Below are 25722 nucleotides of genomic sequence, written 5' to 3'. Positions count from 1 at the left end.
TCTCCTATACAATTTTTACACACATTCTTAGAAACATTATATATAAAAGCCAAAGGATCTTAGGCTGAGGACTTAATGGAATATGATGCTCTTACTGCTGATCTTAGGTTTTGAGCAAAATACAAGTCCGTCAGTTTTCTTTCGGTTTGTATCACCAACTCTGTACCAGAAAACCTCAAAGTTTCCATTTTCAAAATATTCAAGAGAAGAAAATCAACGTTTATAAATTTATTTTTATTTTAAGCAAAATAGAAAGGACTGTGAATGTATTATCTGGTAGCCCATGGTATATTTGATGTTTTTCTTACCAAATAGACAGAAAGGGTGGTGAGGTCCAATTCTAATAGCTCATTAGATGCGCCTTTAAATCATTAATGCACCATCTTGATGTGTTGAGATGGAACTTCAGTCAGCTTCAGTGTTATACAGGGCAGGAGGAGCTGGCTAACGTTTTCTGGGTTGCTGCATGGCAACGAGTAATAGTATCAACAAGGTGTGATTACTTCTATTTGAAATGAAGAAAGAAATGCTAGCACTTCTAGCAACCAAGAGGTTTCATGGTATCTTCAGGTCAAGCTGACAGGAATGACCTAGGGGATATATCAGGTAACACATGGAAACCAAGTTCCAGGCAGTGAGGAGCCCTATGGGAAACCCCTCAAAGCATACAAAAGAGGGTAGTTTTTTGGAAACAGTAATTTGAAGTTTCCATTTACTTGCTTTTATATGACAAAGAGAAATTATCTTTTTGGCAAGAAATTTCTAGTCTCTAGTTAAAAAAATCTACAATCTCATACACGGTAAAAAAAAAAAAAAAAAAAGTCAGAACACAGAACCTTAGTTCCTGATCAGAACTGCAATCTTCTCCTCTTATCAGTGGGAAAAATAAAGTTCAGGGAGGCAAGAGAATTTGCTGAAGGATCACATGCGGTAAAAGGGATAGAAACACCTAAGGGTAGAACACACGGATAAAACACTGCCCCAGTCAGTGCTTCCCTTGCCTTGAGTAAAAGTAAAATGTTATTTTCTTACTATTGTGAAATATTTATTGTATTTATTGTGAAATGTTTGGAAAGTACAGAGAAGAACATTAAAATTCTCCGTAATCTCACCACCCAGAGATAGTAGATAAACAAGGGCCTGCTACATAGTACAGAGTACTACACTCAATATTTCATAATAATCTATGCTGGAAAAGAATCTGAAAAAGAATATACATATTTATGTAAAACTGAATCACTTTACTGTATACCTGAAACTAATTTACAGTGTTGTAAATTAACCATTCTTCAATTTAAAAAATTCAGAGAGACAGACAAAACTATTCTGGCTCAGAAATGAAAAAATAAATGACATAACTCAATATTATCTTACTGTTCCTAATGAATTAATGAAACTAGACAATCGTGATCAATGGTGCCTGTCATCACAAGAAGAGACTAGACACTATGTGTTGTTATGCCCAAGCCGCGAACTCTCCCAATGACCACTAGGGAGCTGGTATCCGATGCAAAAGCAAGAGAGTTTTTATTACCAAGCTCGAGCTGGGGCTCCCACCGTTACCGATGCAGCGGCTAAGGAGAGGAGGCCCGAACTCTGGGTTACATTGCTTATATAGGGTATTCTCACGCGAAAAATTCAAAAAACGGGAGTTTCCGGGTTGGGAGACGGCTAACTGGTTACCTTCTGTGGAAGGGTTAGGTGTTGGGTTCTGATTGGTTTTCATTTCCCGGGTTGGCCACGGGTTCTCATTGATTCCCATTTCCCGGGCTTAAGTCGAATTTCCCGGGCAGGTCATAAGTCCTGAATGTAAAGTCAGGAGATCCTGGTCTGGGATCTGATTGGCTCGCAGGTGGTGGGGGTGAGGTCAGGGGATTTCCAAAGACTCTTTCCTCAGAACTCTAAAATGGAGTCTTTTTTAACAAAATGGGGTGGCTTAGGTTCTTCAGTGTCGCCTGGTAGGAATATATACTACTACCACCTCTGATGGCAGTCTTGCCAAAGAAGAAATAGGGCATATTCTTCTGTATCTGAACAGTCCTTCCCCTTTCTTTGTTCGTATCCAAGTTCTACTTATCTATTTTGACCTTTTCAAGCCTCATTTCCTCTGAGAAAATTATCTGTAGGGTGTATGACTTCTCTAAAGTCTTGTAGTCCTGGGACCAGTGCTGTCCAATAAAAATATGAGTCACATTTTGCTTTCAAATTTTCTAGAAGCTACCGTAAGAACATAGAAAGAGGTGAATTTTATTGATGTATTTAACTGAATATATAAAAATATTTGATCAATAAAATGTTAATGACACATTTTATGTTGTTTATTTCACATTGTCTTCAAAATCTGGTGTGTGTTCTACATAGCACATCTCATTTTGTGACTAGCCACATTTCAAATGCTTGATAGTCACGTGTGGATAGTGGCTAAAATATTGGACAGCACACACAGAATCCATTATACAGTTTAGCATACAACTATCAGGTCAAGGCAGGCAGAACATGGATCCTCCATAAAATCAGACTCCTAACTGGAGTAATGTCAGCCTCTTAAACACCCTTGCTGCCGCTGCTGCTGCTGCTGCTGCTGCTGCTAAGTCGCTTTAGTCGTGTCCGACGGCAGCCCACCAGGCTCCCCCATCCCTGGGACTCTCCAGACAAGAACACTGGAGTGGGTTGCCATTTCCTTCTCCAGTGCATGAAAGTGAAAAGTGAAAGTGAAGTCACTCAGTCGTGTCTGACTCTTAGCGACCCCATGGACTGCGGCCCACCAGGCTCCTCCATCCATGGGATTTTCCAGGCAGGAGTGCTGGAGTGGGGTGCCATTGCCGTCTCCCTTAAACACCCTTATGACATGTCAATACTTTTTTTTTTCAGAGCCACACAGGAAAAAAGTGAGAGGTAACGCTATGGACTGAATGTTTGTGTACCCTCTCTCCTCAAATTCATCAGCTGAAGCCTAATCCCCACGGTGAGAGAATTTGAAGTCAGGGCCTTTGGAATGTAATTAGATCATGAGGTTAGAGTCCTTGTGATGGGATTAGTGCCCTTATAAAAAAAGACAGGAGAGGGACTTTCCTGCTGGTCCAGTGGCTAAGACTCTATGCTCCCAAGGCATGGGGCCTGGGTTCGATCCCTGGTCAGGGAAGTAGATCCTCCATACTGCACCTAGAGATCCTGAGTGCTACATCTAAAACCCAGCAGAGCCAAATAAATAAATATTTTGTTAAATTTAAAAAAAGGGAGAGAAGAGACAGGAGAAAGCTTGTTTCTCTGCTGTCTGGGCTACGTGAGGACACATCTGTAAGTGCTGTTTACAAGCCCGGAAGCCAGCTCTCACCACATGCAAGTCTGCCAACACTTTGATCTTGGACTTCCCAGCCTTCAGAACTGTGAGAAATCAGTGTGGTTTTTTTTTTTTTTTCTGAGGCACCGTCTGTGGTACTCTAACAGTCCATGCTGACTGAGACAGTAACCAGCCACTCCGATACTGTGCTAACGAGATGAATCTCTCTTCACACACAAGCACCAGTCCAGTTCAGCAAGGAGGTAGGGGAGGACAGCAGAGCAGGTTCTCTGCTGCAGGATACATAGAACACAGGGGAGACAGACCAGATGGGGAGAGCTGAGGCATCAAGATTTTAAAGGCGTCTTTGTAAGCAGTAATATACATGGCTAGGAGTTAGTCCTGCAATGTCCTGATAGGTATTTCATCGTTCATGGGAACTGGATAGGCTTTTTGAATCAGGATCTGAAAAGCTGCTATAACTGGTTCTAGATACTGCTAGATATTAATAAAGCCAAGCTTTGCTCCTTAGGCATAGAAACATTTATGTCATTAAAAAATAAATGCCTCAGTTTAATAAACAAAATACGTCCAGAGAAACATTCCAAATTCAAAAATCTATAGCATGCGATGAATTCTGTTATTGAAACAGAAGACCTCTTGTTGGGTGATGTTCAGACTTTTATTTAAGGGCTTCTTATCACCATCTGGCTCAAACAGAAATATCTGATTGTTGTTACCACCTGTCTCTACAAGAGATTCTCATGTCCTAATAAACCTTTTAAGCTCTATGTCATAGTCAAACATATCCCTGGCAACTTTCTCAACAAGGTGATTTCCTCCTGGTTTGGCCCCATCCAGCCTCGTAACGGTTATAGAACACCCTGACTGACACAGTGAAATCCTCGCCCCTTAAAGGGAGCCTCCAGACACTGCCCCTCCAGGGAACTGAAATGAACCATGAGCTTGCCTAATCTGTACCTTAAATAGTTATTTTCATTATTCATTTTTTAAACCAGTCACTCCATTTTTTCAGTGGTTTTTCTTTTAATGGCAACTGAATATTTACATTACTTTGCCTGGAAGGCATGTAGGACTTTTCCTGGTGCTTGCTTAGCTGATTAGCAGGACACACTTGGCTGAATAGTTCTGGGAGACAGAGTTTGGTATGGGAGATGCAGTGGCTGACAGGGAAGATTAGCAACAAAGTCTCCCAGGGCAGTTTCCTCTCTCCACCAAAGTCTAAATTTAGAATAGCCTTTCTCTTCAAGATAAAGGAAAAGTAATGGCAAACCTATCAATGGCTTGAGGAGATAAAGAAGATAAAATGAAATAAAAAATAGCCTTTTAATTTCTAAATCAAATTCTTTTTTTTCTTTTAGATGGCACTTATCCACACTGCTTTAATTTCTTCTTCCTTTACTTACAGTGTTATAATCAGTATTTTCAGATATGTATTTATAGGAAATATCCAGGGTCTTTTCAAAGTAAAAGTCTTCATGTCCACCAGCACAAATATAAACACTGTTCTATGTATTTCTTTCAATATTTTTCATTTTTCCAATTAGAATATACCTATGTCTAAACCAAATTCTTAGTTGTGTTGAGGAGGAGTAGATGGGAAATGACCTGTGCAGGAGAGAGAGCCCTGACCAAACCTTTGCTTGGGCTAAAGGAAAAATGTCATGGCCAAGCTTCTGTTCTTGGGTTCATAGATCTTTATTTAACAGAGTTCTTCAGTAAGTGTGGAGTTGGTGATGGAGGCAAAACTGCTTGATGTGAGACAGTAACAAAAATTTAGAGACTGAGAGGCCAGCATGTGGGGTGAGGGGTGGCCAAGAAAATGGTAACAAGCCAGGGCCTAGAAAATCGTGCTACTATCTTGACATTTCTTCTGGCGGGGGAATAGCTGGTAAATTGTTATGACATCGTTGCTTAGATTTCAGATTTTTTTAAAGGGTACATTAAAATTTTTTTTTAAATTTAATTTTGACTGCACTAGGTCTTTGTTGCCGAGTGCAGGCTTTCCTAGTTGAGGTGAGCAGGGGTTTCTTACTGTGGTAGCTTCTCTTGCTGCAGAGAATGGGCTCCAGAGCTTGGTATAGTGGTTATGGCATATGGGCTTCGGTGCCCCTTGGCATGTGGAGTCTTCCCAGACCAGGGATCAACCCATGTCCTCTGCATTGGCAGTCGCATTCTTAACCACTGGACCACCAGGGAAGTCCTAGACTTAATCTATTACCTATTGATTCAATCTATCGCCTCAGTTCAGTTCAGTTGCTCAGTTGTGTCTGACTCCTTCTGACCCCGTGGACTGCAGCACGCCAGGCCTCTCTGTCCATCACCAACTCCTGGAGTTTATTCAAACTCATGTCCATTGAGTCGGTGATGCCACCCAGCCATCTCATCCTCTGTCATCCCCTTCTTCTCCCATCTTAAATCTTTCCCAGCATCAGTCTTTTCCAATGAGTCAGTTCTTTACAGCAGTTGGCCAAAGTATTGGAGTTTCAGCTTCAGCATCATTCCTTCCAACGAATTTTCAGGCCTGATCTCCTTTAGGATTGACTGGTTGGATCTCCTTGCAGTCCAGGGGACTCTCAAGAGTCTTCTCTAGCACCACGGTTCAAAAGCATCAGTTCTTTGGCGTTCAGCTTTCCTTATAGTCCAACTCTCACATCCATACCTGACTACTGGAAAAACCATAGCCTTGACTAGATGGATCTTTGTTGGCAAAGTAATGTCTCTGCTTTTTAATATGCTGTCTAGGTTGGTTGTAACTTTTCATCCAAGGAGCAAGCGTCTTTTAATTTCATGGCTGCAGTCACCATCTGCAGTGATTTTGGAGCCCAAAAAATAGTCTGTCACCTACTTTCTGATTTAATCTATCACCTACTCTGCTATTCAGTTCTCTCAGGCTATTCCAAACCTTCAGTAAAATTCTGCTATATCCAACTGGATTCTGTTCATGGTATTAGAAGGAGGGGGTGCTAGTTTCCAAAATAGGGCAAAAGGGACCAAAGAAGAGAGCAAGCCACCCAGAGAAACAGAATAATGGTTTGGATGGCTAGGTCAGAAAAATGCCATCTCTGGAGAAAGCATCTGGAGTACTGGACTAGAGAGAAAGAAGGGCAATTTTCTAAAGTAAGTGGATTGAGGGTTCCACTGTCTAATTTGCACATTAAAGAGAAGTTTCAGAAAGCTATAAGATTTGAGGACATCTGGTTCCTATTATTCCATATTGGTATTAAAATAATTAAAATACTTGAGTCCCATGGTTCCCCACTGTATTTCTCAGACTAGTAAAATTTAGGGACTGTCAGTATTTTATTCCATCATGCAAAGATATTTTAAAAGCTAATTATCACCATTGTTTCACAAAATAAAGGGTATTTTAGCATACATAAAGGCAAAATAGGAAGAGCATAACCTCAGAATGATTTTTTTGAATTTTGTTTTTATCTGAAATGATCTCACAGTCAACCTACTAAAAAGCATATATTTTATTTAGTTGTAGCTTAAAGATTCCTTAAGGTTTTTTCCTACCTATTTATTCATTTTTTCAAAAACATTAGTAAATTGATATGTGCCAAGCACTGTGCTAGGTACTAGGGTGGAGAGAATGTAGCAATACAGATATAAAAATGTATCAATATCTCATGGTTTTCTGGGAGAGTCAAGTAGGTGATCCTAACTGCAAACAGTGTGACTTGTGCTGTGGTAGGGGAACTCACTGAATACTACCGGCAAAAACGTCCAAACAACAGCTTTAAAAAAAGTCACTCTATCTCTAAGCGGAAGTGTAAGAACTATTAAAGCCTGATGTTAGATCTTACTCTGCATCTGTCATTTGAGCTTCCTTACCAATGATTTAGAGGGAAACTGACAGTACACCCCAGAGATCATGGGGTTTTTCAGACTTTATTTTTTCTGAGCCAGTAACAGGGCTGGGAACATGCTTCAGTGCAATGTCAGCTGATCCATACAGCACACCCAACCAGAAGAACTGGGTTAGGAGGAATGTAAGGAGTAATGGAGAAGGCAATGGCACCCCACTCCAGTACTCTTGCCTGGAAAATCCCATGGACGGAGGAGCCTGGTAGGCTGCAGTCCATGGGGTCACACAGAGTCGGACACGACTGAAGCGACTTAGCAGCAGCAGCAGTAGCAGCAAGGAGTAAAAACTGACACCCTCTCCCTCTTGTCTACAGTGGAATGGCTGTGCACACAACCACTCTGCTTACTTTAGGATGTACAACCTGAAGGTCCGGGAGGGACAGGACAGGGTAAGAATATGGTGACATGGTCCATGGTGAAGACCAGGCTTAGGATCTGGTGCCAGACTGGAGATGGAGCCCTTGCTCAGTACACACACTGGGGAGACGTCTGGGAGTAGTGATGAGCACAGTGGTCCCTCAGGCTCAATACTACTCCAAGCTACCAGGTTTCTCAGTTTCTATCCTAAGTGAGAGTTAGGAAGGCACATCTCCGTATCTCAGTCCCGTTCTGAATTTCCCGAGGGAGTCGGGAATGCTGGCCCAACAAGGAATACATACACATTCACAGAAATGTATACATACATACACACAGTCATCCACAGACATTTATGTGAAGAAGAACTGGAGGCAGGTACACTGGGGAGTTTTTCCGCTGTGCCTCAAAGGGCGCTGTGTTAGAGGGGGTAAGCTAACTATGCATTTTCTCACATCCTACAACCAGAGTATATGTGTCAAAGGGAGCGATGTTGGAACAGTCTTTTCCTTTCCTCATCTCACCTCAACTTTGGTCAGAAAAAGGTCTAGAACTTGCACTCAGTTATCCATCCTTATATAAACTCAAAACCTCCATAGATCGGCTGAGGGCTTCAGCTCTGGTATCTCTGGCCGGGTCTTCTGGCTTCTCTGAAGCACATGCGTGTGACGACGACACAGAAACGCAGGCAGTGGCTCTTGCACACACACAGAGGTTCTGCAGCTCTCGTCCATCCTCACACATTCCCATTTTAGATTCTGAGCAGCTCTCCCTCCCCAGGCGCTATGGAATAGAAGGGTCTGACAGAATCAACCAAAAGAGATGAGGTTCCTTCCCCACGGGGGCTTGGGAACAGAGGTGTGGTCATTTTCCTTCTCCGCTTTAAAAATTGTGACCTCCCTAGAGAAGGGCCGGTCAGGGGACCGGGACCCGCAGACGGTACGGGGAACCGGCGACCCTGCAAAGCCCAGTAATGCCCGCGACCAGGCCGGGGAGGCGGGAGGGGAGGCGGAGTTGTCCCCGAGGCCGGTGGCGAGGATGCGGCAGCTCGGGCAGTGACTGCTTTGAAAGGGAAAGGGAACGAGGGTTCTATGGTCCCCGAGGTCTCCCGAGGTCGACTCCCCGGAGATCCAGAGCAGCGGCGGGGCTCTGAGGTCGGGCAAGTTCCTGGGAGCGCGGGGGAGCCAGTGTCTTACCTGGCCGGGCTGGCTGGTGTAGTTGAAGGAGTAGATGTTCTCGGTGGGGAGGCTCACCACCCCGCTGTAGATGCGATCGAACTCTGCGCCCCTGGCGGGGTTGCGGGGGTCGCGGCGCAGCGCTGCGGGTGGCGCGGGGCGCCCGGGTGCCACCAACGGCAGAAGCCAGGGCAGCGCGCAGAGCAGCGCCAGCCGCGTGCAACCGCGCATGGTGGGCGCCGCGGCCCGGCCGCTCCCAAGCCCAGCGGCCCGGGGGGAGGGGGCGAGCGCAGAGCCGGTCCTCCCAAAGCCCCCGGCGGCCCCGCGCTGTTTTCAGCGCCGCGCTGGCGATGCCTGGCAAGCCCCGCCGACGAGTGCTGGCAACGCGCTGGCGAAAGGCTGATCAAATATTGATGCAGCCTCCTGGGGTCTCCACGGAAGGTCACCAGGCGGAGGTAGTGGGTGCGCAGCAAAGGGGGGCGACCGGGGGCTCCTGCAGCCTTCTAAGTCTGTTTCCTCCCCCCTTTCTCATTTCTGAGAATCTCTCACTTAGCCAACCAGAATTTCAACCGATCTCTTCCCCCTCAACCTCAAAAAGAAAAAAACAGCATTGGAGACATTAAAAGGAAATACCCACTAGTCTTAAAGAATCAAGACCAGCCATTGAGCAGGAAATTCAGTCCGTTTTAAATAAATATGCACCTTCCTGCAAGTGAAGGAACAGAAAGCAACAGAGCCTGTCCCCAAAGAGTTCGCATTTCCAGTCTGCTACCTGCAGAGAACTCCTGCTCGTCTGAGAGATGGTTATTAACTCTCAAGCGTCCCTTCTCGAACATAATTCTCACTTCTACCTTCCCAGTCACCTGCTTTATTTCCTTATCACCTCCTAATCTCAAGGAGCCTCACGTCATCACTTTTCCTCTCCCTCGCCATATGTGAACATATGTAAATAGGTACAGTCATATAAAAATAAATATGGTTAAGAAAACAGTCTTAACACTGCCTTAAGTCGAGTCCTGGAAGTTGTCAAGAAGACCCAGAGCACCTGGATTTGTGCAGAGGACACATTCTGCTCCAATTTCGGGTCTACTTTGCTTCTGCAGTGATTCTTAGATCGGCAGAATCCCCAGGATTCTGTATTGTTTTTCAAGAGAGAAACCACAACCCAATTCAAAAGGAAATACCCTTCAGGCAAAAATTAGGAGATTCAATTTAAAACAATTGGAGAGGCAGGTCAAGAGTGGGCTGAAACCACCAGGATATTGTAAAGTAATTATCCTCCAATTAAAAATAAAGTAAAATTAAAAAAAAGAAGAGAGTAGAATGAGGAGAGGATCTCTGGCAAATCCTTTTCGAGCGCTAGATAATCCCAGATCAGGAGGACTCTGTTTCATTTCAGCTTCAAGTTATTTGTAAACTGGAAGAGAATATAATTGAGATCAACCTGAGAGAACATTAAAAAAAGAAGCCACAAAGAAGAAAAAAGTTCATGTTCAAAGAGTTAAGATTGCAGATTAAAATCCCAGCATTTGCCATTCAATGGAAAGGGTTTCTCTCTCTTTTTTAAATTTCATTGAATTCCTACAATTTATTAAAACATCAAAAAATGAGTGTAATACATTTGATATACAGTTGGGTGATCAGAAAACAATGTAGATAGATTTAGATGACTTCCTATTAAGACTTTAAAAACATTTTTTGCTTAAAAAATATTTTTGAAAATCTATGGGCATGAGGACAAAAGTGCTAATTCAAAGAAGAGTCTGGGGGGTAAAGTTTAAAATAGAACTGAGGTTCTTTTTTTTTTTTTTTTTTGAGAAACATAATTTCAAGCAGAATTTGAGTGATGTGAAACTGCTGTATTTAAAATGTCTATGTCTCTTTTTATAACTTGAAAAAGTTTCATAAACTTGGTGTTTGTAATTCCCTTTGAGATGAACTGGCCTGGCCAGTTCAAGCGCTTTCTAGAGGTGAAGGATCATGGATATTTCACCCTGCTTATTTAACTTATATGCAGAGTACATCATGAGAAACACTGGGCTGGGTGAAGCACAAGTTAGAATCAAGATTGCCAGGAAAAGTATCAAGAACCTCAGATATGCAGATGACACCACCTTATGGCTGAAAGCAAAGAAGAACTAAAGAGCCTCTTGATGAAAGAGGAGAGTGAAAAAGTTGGCTTAAAACTCAATATTCAGAAAACAAAGATCATGGCATCCGGCCTCATCACTTCATGGCAAATAGATGGGGAAACAGTGGAAACAGTGGCAGACTTTATTTCTTTGGGCTCCAAAGTCACTGCAGATGTTGACTGCAGTCATGAATTAAAAAACACTTGCTCCTTGGAAGGAAAGTTATGATCAACCTAGATAGCATATTAAAAAGCAGAGACATTATTTTGCCAACAAAAGTCCATCTAGTCAAAGCTATGGTTTTTCCAGTGGTCATGTATAGATGTGAGAGTTGGACTATAAAGAAACCTGAGCATTGAAGAATTGATGCTTTTGAACTGTGATGTTGGAGAAGACTCTTAAGAGTCCCTTGGACTGCAAGGAGATCCAACCAGTCAATCCTAAAGGAAATCAGACCTGAATATTCATTGGAAGGACTGATGCTGAAGCTGAAACTCCAATACTTTGGCCACCTGATGTGAAGAACTGACTCACTGGAAAAGACTGATGCTGGAAAAGATTTAAGATGGGAGAAGAAGGGGATGACAGAGGATGAGATGGCTGGATGGCATCACCAACTTAATGGACATGAGTTTGAGTGAACTCCGGGAGTTGGTGATGGACAGGGAGGCCTGGCATGCTGCAGTCCATGGGGTCACAAAGTGTCGGACATGATTGAGTGACTCAACTGAACTGAACTGAACTGAGGATCATGGAGTCTTACTCAAACACTAAGAAAGATGAGGAATTGGCCCGTTTACAAGGTGGCCCCTTCTTTAGAGGGCTGTGAGCTGTGCTTAGTTGCTCAGTCATGTCCAACTCTTTGTGACCCCATGGACAGTAACCTGCCAAGCTCTGCTGTCCATGGAATTCTCCAGGCAAAAATAGTGGAGTAGGTTGCCATTTCTTTCTCCAGGGGATTTTCCCAACCCAGGGATCAAACTCAGGTCTCTCGCATTGCAGGAGGATTCTTTACTGTCTGAGCCACCAGGGAAGCCCTCTTTAGAGGGCAAGTGTCTCATTACTAGAAAGATATTTCACATTTTAAATTGAAATGTGCTTCTCTTCACTGGTGTGAGGTCTGCTGTCTGGAGCCATAGGAATAAACCTAATCCTTCTTCCACATGATAGCCTTGTAGGTATTTGAAGGGAGCTATGACTCTTTAAGGCTTTATCCTAATTTTAAGTAATGAATTTAGAAGCAATTTGAACAGACCGTTTATCATACACAGCCCAAAAGATCTATTTTAAAGCCTTTATAGATGATATCTATACCAGACAATTTGAGTGTTATATTGCAAATCAGCCTATGCTATGACTGACTCTTAATTCAAGCCCCGATCCAATGAATGACCTTAGGTAATTAACCTCCCCAGTTTCACAAGATTGCTGTAAGGATAAAAGGGAGAAAGAATATGTTTGAAATTATATTCAAAAATATAAAATGTTATACAACCAAATATTACTATATGACAGTTAAAGTTCAATAGCTAAAAAATGAAACATGCTCAATCAGCCAGTTTATAAAAATATCTACAATGCTGAGGTTTCACTGTGAGAGACTGAACATACAGACAATGGCCAGACCATATATGAAGAGACCCCTGACCCATAGCCTCTGCAACAGCCAGTCCAGGAAACCAAACCACAAACTCTGTACCAAATGGCCCCAAACAGTCAGGACTTGGTCAGTGACTGCCAACTTCTCCAAATTTAGCCCTGCTTCCAACTCAGGATCAATCAGAGGAACCCAAATATGTTCCACAAACCGTAGAACGCACCTGACGCTAGCTTCTCCATGCCATCAAGATCCAATCACAGCGCTATTGAAGATGTCCTTTCTTCTGTATAAAGCTTTCCCACTTTCCTGTCTGCCTTTGAGTCTCCGCCAAACACAGGTGGTGGTTCACTATAGCAAGCTCTGAATAAATAACCTCGGTTTGTTTCCTTTGCTGCTGCTGCTAAGTCACTTCAGTCGTGTCCGACTCTGTGCAACCCCATAGAGGGCAGCCCACCAGGCTCCCCTGTCCCTGGGATTCTCCAGGCAAGAACACTGGAGTGGGTTGTTTTCTTTGGGTGGTCTTTATTTCCATAGTTTTCCTGAAAGTTCCATAGGGATGTCTGCACTGCCTGTCACCGCCAACTCCAGATTTCATGGAATGCTGCCCCTTGGGGCCAGTTGTATGTGTTGACCTGGTGATTCAGCACCGAGTCTGAACTCTGCTCTTTGCTTTGAGTACTTTGGCTATTGAGTTTCAGTTTGATACCTCAGGTTTGTTATTGGTTTCCATTTGTTTGACATCTTTGGTGGATTCAGGCCATTCTTTTATTTTTTAATCCTTTCTTTTTTTAATGCTCTCTTTTCTACTTTAGTTTTGTGTTGTGATAACTAGAAGTGCTGTTGGTCTTAGAAGAGAATACAAGCGTAGACCTTTTAAGCCTTTTGTTTAAGCTAGTCTCACAGACCAGTATGGTCCTCCCTGGACTGGCATTGGATTGGCATTCTTTTGGACTAAAGTTGCTTAGCCTAAATAAGACTATCCTCGTAGGGTTTTTATTGTTGCTTTCTTTTTCTTTTTTTAATTCTGAGAGTTTGACTTTGATCCATAGAGAGCTTTCTTTCTGACTCTGCACTGGCCTTGAGGTGTAGGTTGTTGGGTCTACATTTGGAAGCAGCTACCACCACACTGGGGCTCCCAGGTATCACTAGTGGTAAAGAACCTGCCTGCCAGTGCAGGTAGACATAAGAGACATGTGTTTGATCCCTGGGTCGGGAAGATCCCCTGGAGGAGGGCAAGGCAAGCCACTCCACTATTCTTGTCTGGAGAATCCCGTGGACACAGGAGCCCGACAGGCTATAGTCCATGGGGTCACAAAGGGTCAGACACGACTAAGTGACTGAACACACACATGCACACCATCACACTGGGGGCTCAAAGTGCACCAGCATCACTTTCAACTGACTGTTGCTAGGTCTTATAGGGTCAACGAAGTCTAATTCCTCTCTTTCTTCTAGAAAGACTCCTACTTTTTATATGTCATAAGTCTGCTCATTATAGTTCTAATTCTTTTTTTAAAAAAATTACTCAATTAATTAAAAATTTTTCTGGACATGTGGCATGTGAGATCTTAGTTCCCCCACCAGGTTTCTAATCTGTGCCCTGTGCAGTGGAAGCGCAGAGTCTTACTTCCTGGACTTCCACAGAAGTCTTTACAGTTCTAATTCTTGCACCTGTGTTTCAAATGGCATAACTGCACCAAGGATGACCTGGGCCTTCAATGGCCGCTGTGTGGAACACTGGGTTTACACAAAATCTTTCATTTGAGAGGCACCTTAAAAAAGAAAATAAACTTCTCAGACTTAATGGAAAGCATTTTTTTTAAAACTGGTTTGCAGAAGACTTGAAATAAAACTGTTAAAAAAGTGCTTCCCTAAAAGATTGTTTGGACAAAGCTAGTTGACAAATTTGACAAACTTAAACAACAATATAGACTCATTTCCATAGCAAGTCCTCCCCTTCCTTGTCTTCCAGTTGCCTTCCTATAGCCAATTCCCCCATCTCCTCTTATCTTTCTGCTCTCTTCTCTTTTGCACATGTGGCATGTGAGATCTTAGCTCCCCATCTTGTCCAGACCACCTACCTTTTCTCAACAACTCTTCTAAAATCCCCAAATGCCAGTTACTTCTAAGAGCTCATCCTTCCCATAAGCTAGGTATACAGACAACAGTAAAATTTAACCTTGTGCAGAGGGGGAATTAGCAACTGTAGTGAAAAATTTCCCTGAACCTAAGCAATACCAGCAAATATTCATGGAAGAATTTGGAATTCTTTTGGTGCATATGACCCAGGGTTACCTGACCTATATCAACTTGTACTCATGTTGATCAGAACCTTATGATGCTAAATTCTGGATTGCAAAACTGATTGGACTGATGTGGAGAGGGACCTACAGAATCCCTTTTTCCATGATAAACCTCAGGGTCAAAAAAAGGCCCATCAATTCAAGTCAAACTCTCCTAAAAGCCATGCCTCAAACATTTCCAATAAATGTTTATTGGACCATAGACCATAATTCAATCATCAACAAACAAAAGGATGAAACTAGAAAATATCTTCTCACAACACTATCTTTCTCCATCAAGTCCTGCCATCTTTGTTCAGTCTCTTCTTTGGCGTAAGCATAGCACACAAGTGATAGGTATTTCAGATAACCCACAGATTCTTCCTTAACTACAACCCTTGAGTCTTTGACGCAGAAACATTCCTTCCTGCTCTGTGATACCACCCCTATATATTTATTATGGAGAGATATAGTTTGCAAGTGGAAGGGTAATATTAAATGCCCACAAGAGGGACTATTTCTGGTTTCAGGGGGTTGCCTATTCATAATCAAGTTGTGTCCGCTCTGTATAAACCTTCCCTTCTCCACTATATTTCATGTGTACTCCAGATGAAGATCTTGACACTTCCGGACTCCCTATGGGCTAAAATTTTCATGGGAATTGGCATAAGAAAAACAATTTGAATGAAATCTATTAAAGTCCAGATAAATCCTACCAAACTCTTTATCCAAACTTCCCCAAAAGAATCTGCCTACAATGCAGGAGACCCGGGTTCGATCCCTGGGTCAGGAAGATCCCCTGGGGAAGGAAATGGCAATCCACTCCTGTATTCTTGCCTGGAGAATCCCATGGACAGAGGAGCCTGGTGGGCTACAGTTCATGGGGTCACAAAGAGTCAGACACAATTAAGTGACTAACACACACACACGAGAGCAAAGGAAAGCCTCAAATCTGTGGTCGAGGGCCTTCTATCCAAAGGCCTTTTATAACCTGCACTAACCCTTGTAACATTTCTGTCCTGCCAGTAAAGAAACCAAATGGACAAAGATATTGATTTGTTCAAGATCTCAAGGATATGGATACAATTGTTATCCTTTCTTCCCCTTCCAGTTCAGTTCAGTTCAGTCACTCAGTCGTGTCCGACTCTTTGCGACCCCATGGACAACGGCACGACAGGCTTCCCTGTCCGTCACCAACTCCTGGAGCTTACTCAAACTCATGTCCAGCGAGTCGGTGATGCCATCCAACCATCTCATCCTCTGTCATCCCCTTCTCCTCCCACCTTCAATCTTTCCCAGCATCAGGGTCTTTTCAAATGAGTCAGTTCTTCGCATCAGGTAGCCAAAGTATTGGAGTTTCAGCTTCAGCATCATTCCTTCCAATGACTATTCAGGCCTGATTTCCTTTAGGATTGACTGGTTGGATCTCCTTGCAGTCCAGAGGACTTACCTAACTTAAGTACTATGCTCTCATCAGTTCTTCCCCACATGGCCTGCTTCACTGCAGCAGACTATTGCTCTGGCTTTCTCAGTGTGTATTTTCTACACCAGGACAGTCAATATCTTTTTGCCTTCAACTGACTGGACAACACTCAAATATGGGCAGCTAGGCTCCAGGGCTTCACTGATAACCCCTCTTTTTTTGTGTGGTTTGTAATCAGGAAGTAAAAGATTCAAATTGCCCTTGTGATTCAGTTCTGATAAGAATATGTAGATGATTTATTTTGTTCAGAGAAGCCTGTAAAAGGAATTTCATTTACTTGTTCTCAGCCCATTCTCAGGAATGGGCGCATAAATTTTCGAAAAAAATAAATTGCATCGTGTCAAAACATAGTCCATTATTTAAAGCATGACCTAGTTGAAGGAGTGAAAAACATTCTCTAGTGGTGGGATGAAGACTATCCCAAACCTGTCCTAGACTTGGTATAAAACTTCAATTGAGATGACATCTAAATATTTCAGCAAGTTTTTCTAAGATTGTGATATCTCTTTATGAAATCGCTAAGTCTTCAGTAAGAGCCACTGTCTTTAGGAAGCCCAAGTATTAAACAAGCCTTCTAGAATCTGAAGAAAGCTCTTCAATAGTCTGTTTCCTGCTGCTGCTGCTAAGTCGCTTCAGTCGTGTGCGACTCTGTGCTATCCCATAGACAACAGCCCACCAGGCTCCCTTGTCCCTGGGATTCTCCAGGCAAGAACACTGGAGTGGGTTGCCATTTCTTTCTCCAATGCACGAAAGTGAAAAGTGAAACTGAAGTCGCTCAGTCGTATCTGACTCTTTGCGACCCCATGGACTGCAGCCCACCAGGCTCCCTTGTCCCTGGGATTTTCCAGGCAAGAGTACTGGAGTGGATTGCCATTGTCTTCTCCAGTCTGTTTCCCTAGACATCCCGAAAAACAATAACAACAGCAAACACTTTTGTCTATTTGTACATGAGTGTTCTAGACAAAACTCGGTGTTTTAAATGAACATCATGAGAACTGTCAGACACCCACCACTTACCATAGCCTTACTCTTACTCCAGTTGCAAGGCTGACCCTTGTCCTGGTGCAATGCTGCCACTGCAGAACTTGTTGACGCTCCTGCTGAATTCATTCTAGGCTCCATGCTTGACCTTACAGATCTACATGCGGTAAAGACTTGACTAAGAATATACAATACTGCTAAGTCAGTCACTTAACTTCTTATGAATTTCTGTTGCCAGGAAATGGCAACCCATTGCAGTATTCTTGCCTGGAGAATCCCATGGATGGAGGAGCTTGGTGGGCTGCAGTCCACGGGTCGCAAAGAGTCAGACACGACTGAGCTATTTCACTTCACTTCACTTCACTTCTCCCTCTCACACTACTTCTCTGTCTCTCATTAATTGTGCAACACCCTGACTTTTGCCACTCTTCTGCCCTGACCAGAAGAAGTGGAACCTCCAAATTGGCTTGCTTCAATTAGAGCCTTTCTGTACCTTGCTAAACTTTATTAGAGAGGATTCTCCCGTTGAGAATCCTGATATAATATTTGTTGATGGGTCATACTTCAAAATAGAAACTGGAGATGATCACACTATCACTAATTTCAATCTATCAGCATAGTCCTCTACCTGAGAGAAAGCTAATCCAGATGACAGAATTTATAAACGCTTATTATTAGAGATTGTCAACTAGCTGAGGACCAGAGAATAAACACATATACAGATAGCAGGTATGCTTCTGGAGTGGTTGGTACATGACATTTCAGAAACAAAAAGGATTTATCACTTCTGCTGGAATCCCCCTCCAAAGTGGACGACTAGTTAAAGAATTTTTAGATGTACTTCAGCTTCCCAGTGCGATGGCTATTGTAAGTTTGAAGCCCATGGTGCCAGAGATAAAAAGATCAAATGGAAGTTAAAGGAGATGCTCTAGTAGATTGTTTTGCCAAACCAGCAGGCTTAACCAAGGTTATGCTATTAACTAAACCCCCAAAGGTAAATCTCTGGACTGAGTCAAAGAAGCCACGATCAAATATCCACATCAAAATCCCTGCCTATAATTTGGAAAGGGAAGAATGGAAGAAGTGTGATGCACCCTTTGCTTGGATAACTGTTGGGACTCTCAAGATGGCCATTTGACTTCAAATGGATATTAGCTGAATTTCTCCACGACACTACTCATCCTCTTATGGTGAGGACAAAATACTTAACTATTTTAAATCAGCATTGGTGGGAAAACTTTAAAAACACAGCTGAGATTATTTTGGGGCCATGTGCAGCTTGTGAACGATATAATCCTGGAAAAACTGTAAAGGTGAGGCATGGCCAGGAACCCTATGAACACCTTCAGATGGATTTTATCCAGCTCCCGCTCTCCGTGGGATTTATTTATTTTTAGGATGGGTTACAGCATTTCCTTGCTAAAAATCTTTGCTGAACATTCTTTGCAGTCTCTAAAATGCTGCTTGATTTTGTGTTTCAAACTTGGGGTATACCAACTTTTATGTCAACTGACCAAGGCACACAATTTCATGAACCACTATGAAAAAACTTAATAAGGCATCACACTTTCTCAAAAATTATACTATCCTTACCACCCACAGACTTCTGGGAAAGATCAAAAGGACCAATGACATCCTTAAATTAAAGTTAGGAAACCTCTGAGAAATCCTTGAGCTCTCTTGGCCCCAAAAGTTACTCCCACTAGCCCTTTTGTTCGTATGTCTTAGAGACACATTGGTTATATCCCTATGAACTGTTAATAGGAAGGCACATACTTTTAGAAATTTCACCCCTGATATTAGATTCTTTTCTGCTGCATGCAGATGTGGCAAAATACTGCAAGGGAGTCATGTGCTATACCCAGTCCTATGGTGAACTTGATAAGGTCGCTTCCCTTGACACTTCATAGATTGACTTTTCATGATCATCAACTAAGAAGTTTCATCTATTGGAGGAGAGACTGGAAAAAGCCTCTCTAGAACCTCAATGGACGGGACCTTATTAGGTACTGTTAAAAACTGTTGAAATATCTTTCTAGGCCCAAGATGGAGTCACTCCTGCCAAGGGTGCCACGTTAGTAAACTAAAACTTAAATAACTTTTTCAGCTCTGTAAATGCTCCAGTTTACCAGAAATGTAGTATTATCTAGTCAGTCAATCCCTAAGTGCAAGCCAGCTCTTGGCCTTCTCACCCAAACATGGTCGAATGTGTCCAGCTAATCATATTTTCTATTTTTCTCTTTTCCATAGCCAATAAAAGCTTCCTTCCTTCTACTCCATTTTGTGGTTCTTCACAAGGAGACTGTCTCCTTCATGAAGTGTTATGTATAGTTTGTTTGTATCACCTAAGCTGTCTTCTGTAATCATTTTTAAACAAAAAGTATATTAGTGAAACATTAGCAAGTCAATTTTTGACTTAACTTTTCACAGCTGAAGAAACCATTCAGTTCAGTTCAGTCACTCAGTTGTGTCTGATTTTTTGTGACCCCATGAACTGCAGCACGCCAGGCCTCCCTGTCCATCACCATCTCCCGAAGTTCACTCAGACTCACGTCCATCGAGTCAGTGATGCCATCCAGCCATCTCATCCTCTGTCATCCCCTTCTCCTCCTGCCCCCAATCCCTCCCAGCATCAGAGTCTTTTCCAATGAGTCAACTCTTTGCATGAGGTGGCCAAAGTACTGGAGTTTCAGATTCAGCATCATTCCTTCCAAAGACATCCCAGGGCTGATCTCCTTCAGAATGGACTGGTTGGATCTCCTTGCAGTCCAAGGGACTCTCAAGAGTCTTCTCCAACACCACAGTTCAAAAGCATCAATTCTTCGGCACTCAGCTTTCTTCACAGTCCAACTCTCACATCCATACATGTCCACTGGAAAAACCACAGCCTTGACTAGACGGACCTCTGTTGGCAAAGTAATGTCTCTGCTTTTCAATATGCTATCTAGGTTGGTCATAACTTTTCTTCCAAGGAGTAAGCATCTTTTAATTTCATGGCTGCAGTCACCATCTGCAGTGATTTTGGAGCCCAAAACAATAAAGTCTGGCACTATTTCCACTGTTTCCCCGTCTACTTACCACGAAGTGATGGGACCAGATGTCATGATCTTCGTTTTCTGAATGTTGAGCTTTAAGCCAACTTTTTGACTCTCCTCTTTCACTTGCATCAAGAGGCTTTTGAGTTCCTCTTCACTTTCTGCCATAAGGGTAGTGTCATCTGCATATCTGAGGTGATTGATATTTCTCCCGGCAATCTTGATTCCAGCCTGTGCTTCTTCCAGCCCAGGGTTTCTCATGATGTACTCTGTATAGAAGTTAAAGAAGCAGGGTGACAATATACAGCCTTGACGTACTCCTTTTCCTGTTTGGAACCAGTCTGTTGTTCCATGTCCAGTTCTAATTGTTGCTTCCTGACCTGCATATAGGTTTCTCAAGAGCCAGGTCAGGTGGTCTGGTATTCCCATCTCTATCAGAATTTTCCACAGTTTATTGGAGATCTAAATATGTAAGTTCTTGGTTTTGACTTTATGTTGTGATAAAGTCTTTTTTCTTGGATTTCCATGTGCCCCTTTAGGCTGCTACTTCCTTTGCAGGCACAGCGCATGGTCTCGTTTGCCTCAGACCAAGACTTTATGCACTTTAGTAATAGTATTCTAAGACTTGTTTATGCACCAAGACTTTAATTCTATAAACCATCAACAATGGAAATTCTGACACAGATACAAGCTACAAAAGGAGACCACCCTTGATTGTTCAGATACTGTGCCTGACTCATTGGAGAATTTGCTGACTTATTGTTTATTCTAACAATCAGAGCAGTCTTCTCAATGGAGAGAATTATACAAGTAGAAAATATTATACAAGTAGAAAAGACTAGAAGGTGAATTTATCATTAACTTTGGCAGTATTAACTAATGTTTTGATGTAAACTCTACAAGATTTATAAATCACTCTCAACTCATTGACATGAGCAGTGGTGGACAAATCACATTTGCTCTAGATCTTGTTTGCTGGTCATGTTGGTGTCTGTGACTGAATATTCAAACAAACAATGACCAGATGATATATAACAATAGAACTTGACCCACAATCTCTGTAGCAGTCATTCCAGGAAGCCAAACCATAACCTCTGCAACAATCTGCCTAGAATTGTCATGATTTGGTTATGTCTGCCAGTTTCTCTATTTTTTGCTCCTCACTACCAAGCAGAGATGTTTATGATTTACAGCCCAGCTTAGGTATTTCTGAGCTTCCCAGGTGGTGCAGTGGTAAAAGAATCCGCTCGCCAATGCAGGAAATGCAGGAGATGCAGGTTTGATTGCTGGGTTGGGAAGATACCCTGGAGTAGGAAATGGCAACCCATGCCAGTATTCTTGCCTGGAAAATTCCATGGACAGAGGAACCTGATGGGCTACAGTCCATGGACTCGCAGAATTGGACACAACTGAACACACAGTGCTCTTAGGCATTTCTACATTTCAAAAATCAGAACATACAAAAAGTAATTCTTCTCAAGGTAGTACTGAAGAAGAATCTTCCCCATATTAAAAAAAAATGTCATAAAGAATGGGATCAGTTGTGGAAACAAAGACTATTGACAGGAGAATAAACAGACTATTAATTCAGCATTTGGTATAGAAAGTATCATTTGCATTTGGCAGAGTCTCAAAGACAACAGGGAGTGAAAAGTTTAATAGCGAAATACCAGGAAGACTTCAGAAATACTCTGATTATAATCTGGGATGCAGAAACTGGATGTGGGCTAAGCAGAAGTGGGGCTTGTTGTGGCTTGGGGAGTTTTCTGGCTCGTATTTGGACCACCCAGAGAAAGCCAGATAAGCAGCTTTCTTGAGGTATAATTGACACACAACAAACTTGACATATTTAAAGCATACATATCACCTGTTTTATAGACAAAGTATTTAGGCTATTTACATTTAATGTAATAATGTATATCTATTAACTTGCTGTTTTGTATCTCTCATCTGTTATTTCTTTTTTTGCACTTTTCTGCCTACTTTTAATCAACTATTTTTAAACACATTGGGAATAGTATAAGTGTCTTACAATAACATACTTCCTCTGACTTTTATGTTATTGTTGCCATGCATTTTACTTATATATATATTATAAACCTTACAATACATTTTTATTATACTTGTTTAAGTAGTCAATTATATACATATATTTTAAAATATTATTTATATATTTTTGGCTGCACTGAATCTTCCTTGCTGCATGCAGGCTTTCTCAAGAGTGGACTTCTCATTGTGGTGGCTTCTCTTGTTGTGAAACAAAGACTCTAGGGCGTGCAGGCTTCAGTAACGGCAGCATGCAGGCTCAGTAGTTGTGGCACACAGGCTTGGTTGCTCAGAGGCCTGCGGGATCTTCCTGGACCAGGGATCGAACTCAAGTCCCCTGAATTGGCAGGCAAATTCTTAAGCACTGGCCCACCAGGGAAGTCCAAAGTAGTCAATTATTTTTTAAAGCGATTTTAAGAGTAAGAAAAATAATCTATATATTTACTCCTGTAGCTGTTTCCAGCGTAGATTTTCCATTTTCCATTTTCATTGTATAAATTCAGACTTGCATCTGGTATCATTTTCCTTCTGCTTGAAGTATCTACTTTAACATTTCTCATAGTGTGGGTGGGAGTTTGCTGGTGATAAATTCTATCAGTTATGTGGGGAAGCATCTTTTCTTCCCTCACTTAAAAAATATATTTTTGACAGATATAGAATTCTAGGTTGACAGCTTTTTTCTTTTAATACATTAAAAGAATGTTTTAATGTATTGTTTTCTTACTTGCAATATTTGTCATCCTTATTTTTGTTTCTCTGTAATGTCTTCTGTCTGACTGCTTTTAAGATTTTTTCTTTATCACTGGATTTGATTATTATGTACCTTGATGTAACATTCTTTGTGTTTCAGATTTTGTTGAGTTTGGAAAGCAGGTTCATGGGTAAAGATGCTGATAGGTGGATTGAATTAGTGACAGGAGCTTATGGATATTTTCTTCATATAGCTTCAGTGTTGTCAATGAAGTAGAGAGCAAGGTCACTGGCTGAGACTCAGGACAGGAGAGATGTTGGAGCATAAGAGGAAGTATAAAGTTGTCATCTAGGAAGGTAAGAGAATTAATGGAGCAGAGAACTATAATATGGTCTTCAGTCATCTTTAAAGGGCCATTTAAAATTTGTGATCATGAATTTAAAGTCAGTATGGCTGAGTGTTTTTCGTCTTCCAGTTTCACCTGCAAGGATATAGGCACTTAGTAAATACAGTATTGAGTTAGCCAGGATTGTGGTTTTGCCAAGTTTATAGTAACTCAGAGAAGGGCAGGGAGTTGAAAATGTATGTGTGTGGGGGGAATGATTATATGGATTGACCATTGAATATAACTATATCAAACTTCCTCAACGAGAGCAGAAACTATTAGAAGGCAGTTCTCTGCATCTAGAAGATGTTGAACATGTACTTGGTGACCCATGTACAGGTGTGTCCTTTCAGTTGAATACCAAGAGCTAAAGGAGGTTGCATTATTGGAGCAAATTTACTCTGTTAATCAATGAAATGCTTTGTAAAGATCTTGACATGGGCCAAACAGCTTTTGCTTGTCTTGGCTTCCCCCAATTAGGACAGCCTTACCTACATCAAGCTCCCACTGCTCTCTGAACACCAGACATACTGGACTTCTTCCACTCCCTTGCACTTGCCACACACCTTTGCATATGTGGCTCCCCCTATAGGAGTGCTTTACCCTTCCTTGGTAACTTATTCATCCGTTTACCAGCCCTTCTAGTAATTCAAATAATTCTGTAAATTTAGTGTCTAGTTAGTATGCCTAATGTTTAGCGCTTGTCACAGTTTTAATTCTATTTTTGTATTGTTGATAGCTATTTCCTATTATACCATAAGCTTCCTGAGGATAGGGACCCCGCTGTTAACAGTCTCTGGCACACTGGTAGGTATTAATAAACATTTTTGAATAAACACAAGTAAAAGCAAGTAAATGTGATATGTGAAGCTTGGTGTGGAGAGCTACATCTTTCTTTTCGAGAATTCACAAGAACCTGACTAATGCTATTATACGCCCATCCTCCAAAGCTTTGCCCGGAACTCTGCTCTGGCACACCCGGCCAAGGCAGGACACAGAAAATCCTTTTAATCCCTTCAGTTAAATTCAGTCGCTCAGTAGTGTCGGACTCTTTGAGATCCGCTAGTAATGCCCTGGGTTTCCTTTATAGCTCAGTCGGTAAAGAATCTGCCTGCAGTGCAGGAGACCCGGGTTCGATTCCTAGGTCGGGAAGATCCCCTGGAGAAGGAAATGGCAATCCACTCCAGTATGCTTGCCTGGAGAATCCCATGGACAGAGGAGCCTGGCAGGCTACAGTCCATGGGGTTGCAAGAGTCGGACACAACTTAGCGACTTTACTACTAGGAGTAATTCTCCTGTGCTTCCCTGGTGGTTCAGAGGTTAAAGCGTCTGCCCGCAATGCGGGAGACCTGGGTTCGATCCCTGGGTTGGGAAGATCCCCTAGAGAAGGAGATGGCAATCTACTCCAGTATTCTTGCCTGGAGAATCCCATGAACGGAGGAGCCTGGTGGGCTACAGTCCACGGGGTCACAGAGTCGGACATGACTGAGCGACTTCACTTTCAGTAATCCCCTGCTGCTGCTGCTGCTAAAGTCGCTTCGCTTCAGTCGTGTCCGACTCTGTGCGTCCCCATAGACAGCAGCCCATCAGGCTGCGCCGCCCCTGGGATTCTCCAGGTAAGAACACTGGAGTGGGTTGCCACTTCCTTCTCCAAAGCATGAAAGTGAAAAGTGAAAGTGAAGTCGCTCAGTCGTGTCCGACTCTTCACGACCCCATGGACTGCAGCCCACCAGGCTCCTCCGTCCATTGGATTTTCCAGGCAAGAGTACCAGAGAGAGAGCAATCCTTTGGTGCAAGCCAAACTGAGAGGCGTCTGCGCACTGGCCTTGCCGGATATACGCAAGAGAATGGGGGCGGGGGCTCCGGTAACCTAGGCAACATCCCGGAAGCCGCGAGCTGAGTTAACTTGTGGCGGGCCTGACGGTTCTGCAGCTTGAAGTTTTAGTCGTGGTGGAGGCAGCTGTTGGGAAACGACAAGGCAGGTTGCAATGATGGGGCGGAGGCGTGCAGCCGCGGCCCCATGGAGTTTTAAGAACCCGGGCTACAGGGCGGGGCGAGCGGTGGTGGCGTCTTCCTGTTTCCTGGGGTTTCAGGCGTCTGGGTTGAGGATCCTTACTACAAAATGCACCTGCGACTCCATGTGTTTTGCGAGTGCGTGTGCCTGTTAGGATACTGGCTGGGTGTGTTTGTGTCTAGCGCGCTACGTGTAGGAGCATCCTGAGTGTGTGCGTGCGCTTCACTTTCGGTCACTTCTGCGTAGTGCTAGAAATTGATGTGCCGTAATGTATTTTTCAAGGAATTTCTGATCACGCAGGAAAAAGATCAACTACCCAGAGTACTTGGGAACACGGCAGATCGTTTAAGTCGAAAGGGTTTCTCAGGAG

The 25722-nt window shown here is 42.7% G+C and overlaps 2 protein-coding genes across 13 annotated transcripts in view; one reads left to right on the top strand and one right to left on the bottom strand.

Moving 5' to 3' along the window:
• SIDT1 (SID1 transmembrane family member 1) overlaps positions 1–12774 on the bottom strand; it is a 108619-nt gene extending 95845 nt beyond the window's left edge. For 6 of the 10 annotated variants that reach the window (XM_027980013.2, XM_027980017.2, XM_060417746.1 and 3 more), the window contains exon 1: positions 8725–9546. In XM_027980013.2, the coding sequence (XP_027835814.1) occupies positions 8725–8934 (210 nt within the window). In that variant the 5' untranslated portion in view covers positions 8935–9546. Of the gene's footprint in view, positions 1–308; positions 463–8724; positions 9547–12655 lie in introns of those variants that run through there. The other 4 variants (XM_060417753.1, XM_060417760.1, XM_060417759.1 and 1 more) reach the window with 4 other exon arrangements.
• A 12462-nt stretch (positions 12775–25236) lies between these two features.
• The window catches only part of SPICE1 (spindle and centriole associated protein 1), a 60964-nt gene continuing 60478 nt past the window's right edge, over positions 25237–25722 (top strand). For all 3 annotated transcript variants that reach the window (XM_004002926.5, XM_042231483.2, XM_042231479.2), the window contains exon 1: positions 25237–25316. The gene's annotated coding sequence lies outside the window, so the exon portion shown is untranslated. The remainder of the gene's footprint in view (positions 25317–25722) is intronic.

The sequence above is a fragment of the Ovis aries genome, chromosome 1 (genome assembly GCF_016772045.2).
Source record: "Ovis aries strain OAR_USU_Benz2616 breed Rambouillet chromosome 1, ARS-UI_Ramb_v3.0, whole genome shotgun sequence".
In the NCBI taxonomy this organism is placed as follows: Eukaryota; Metazoa; Chordata; class Mammalia; order Artiodactyla; family Bovidae; genus Ovis; species Ovis aries.
This window is presented reverse-complemented; position numbering and strand designations above follow the sequence as displayed.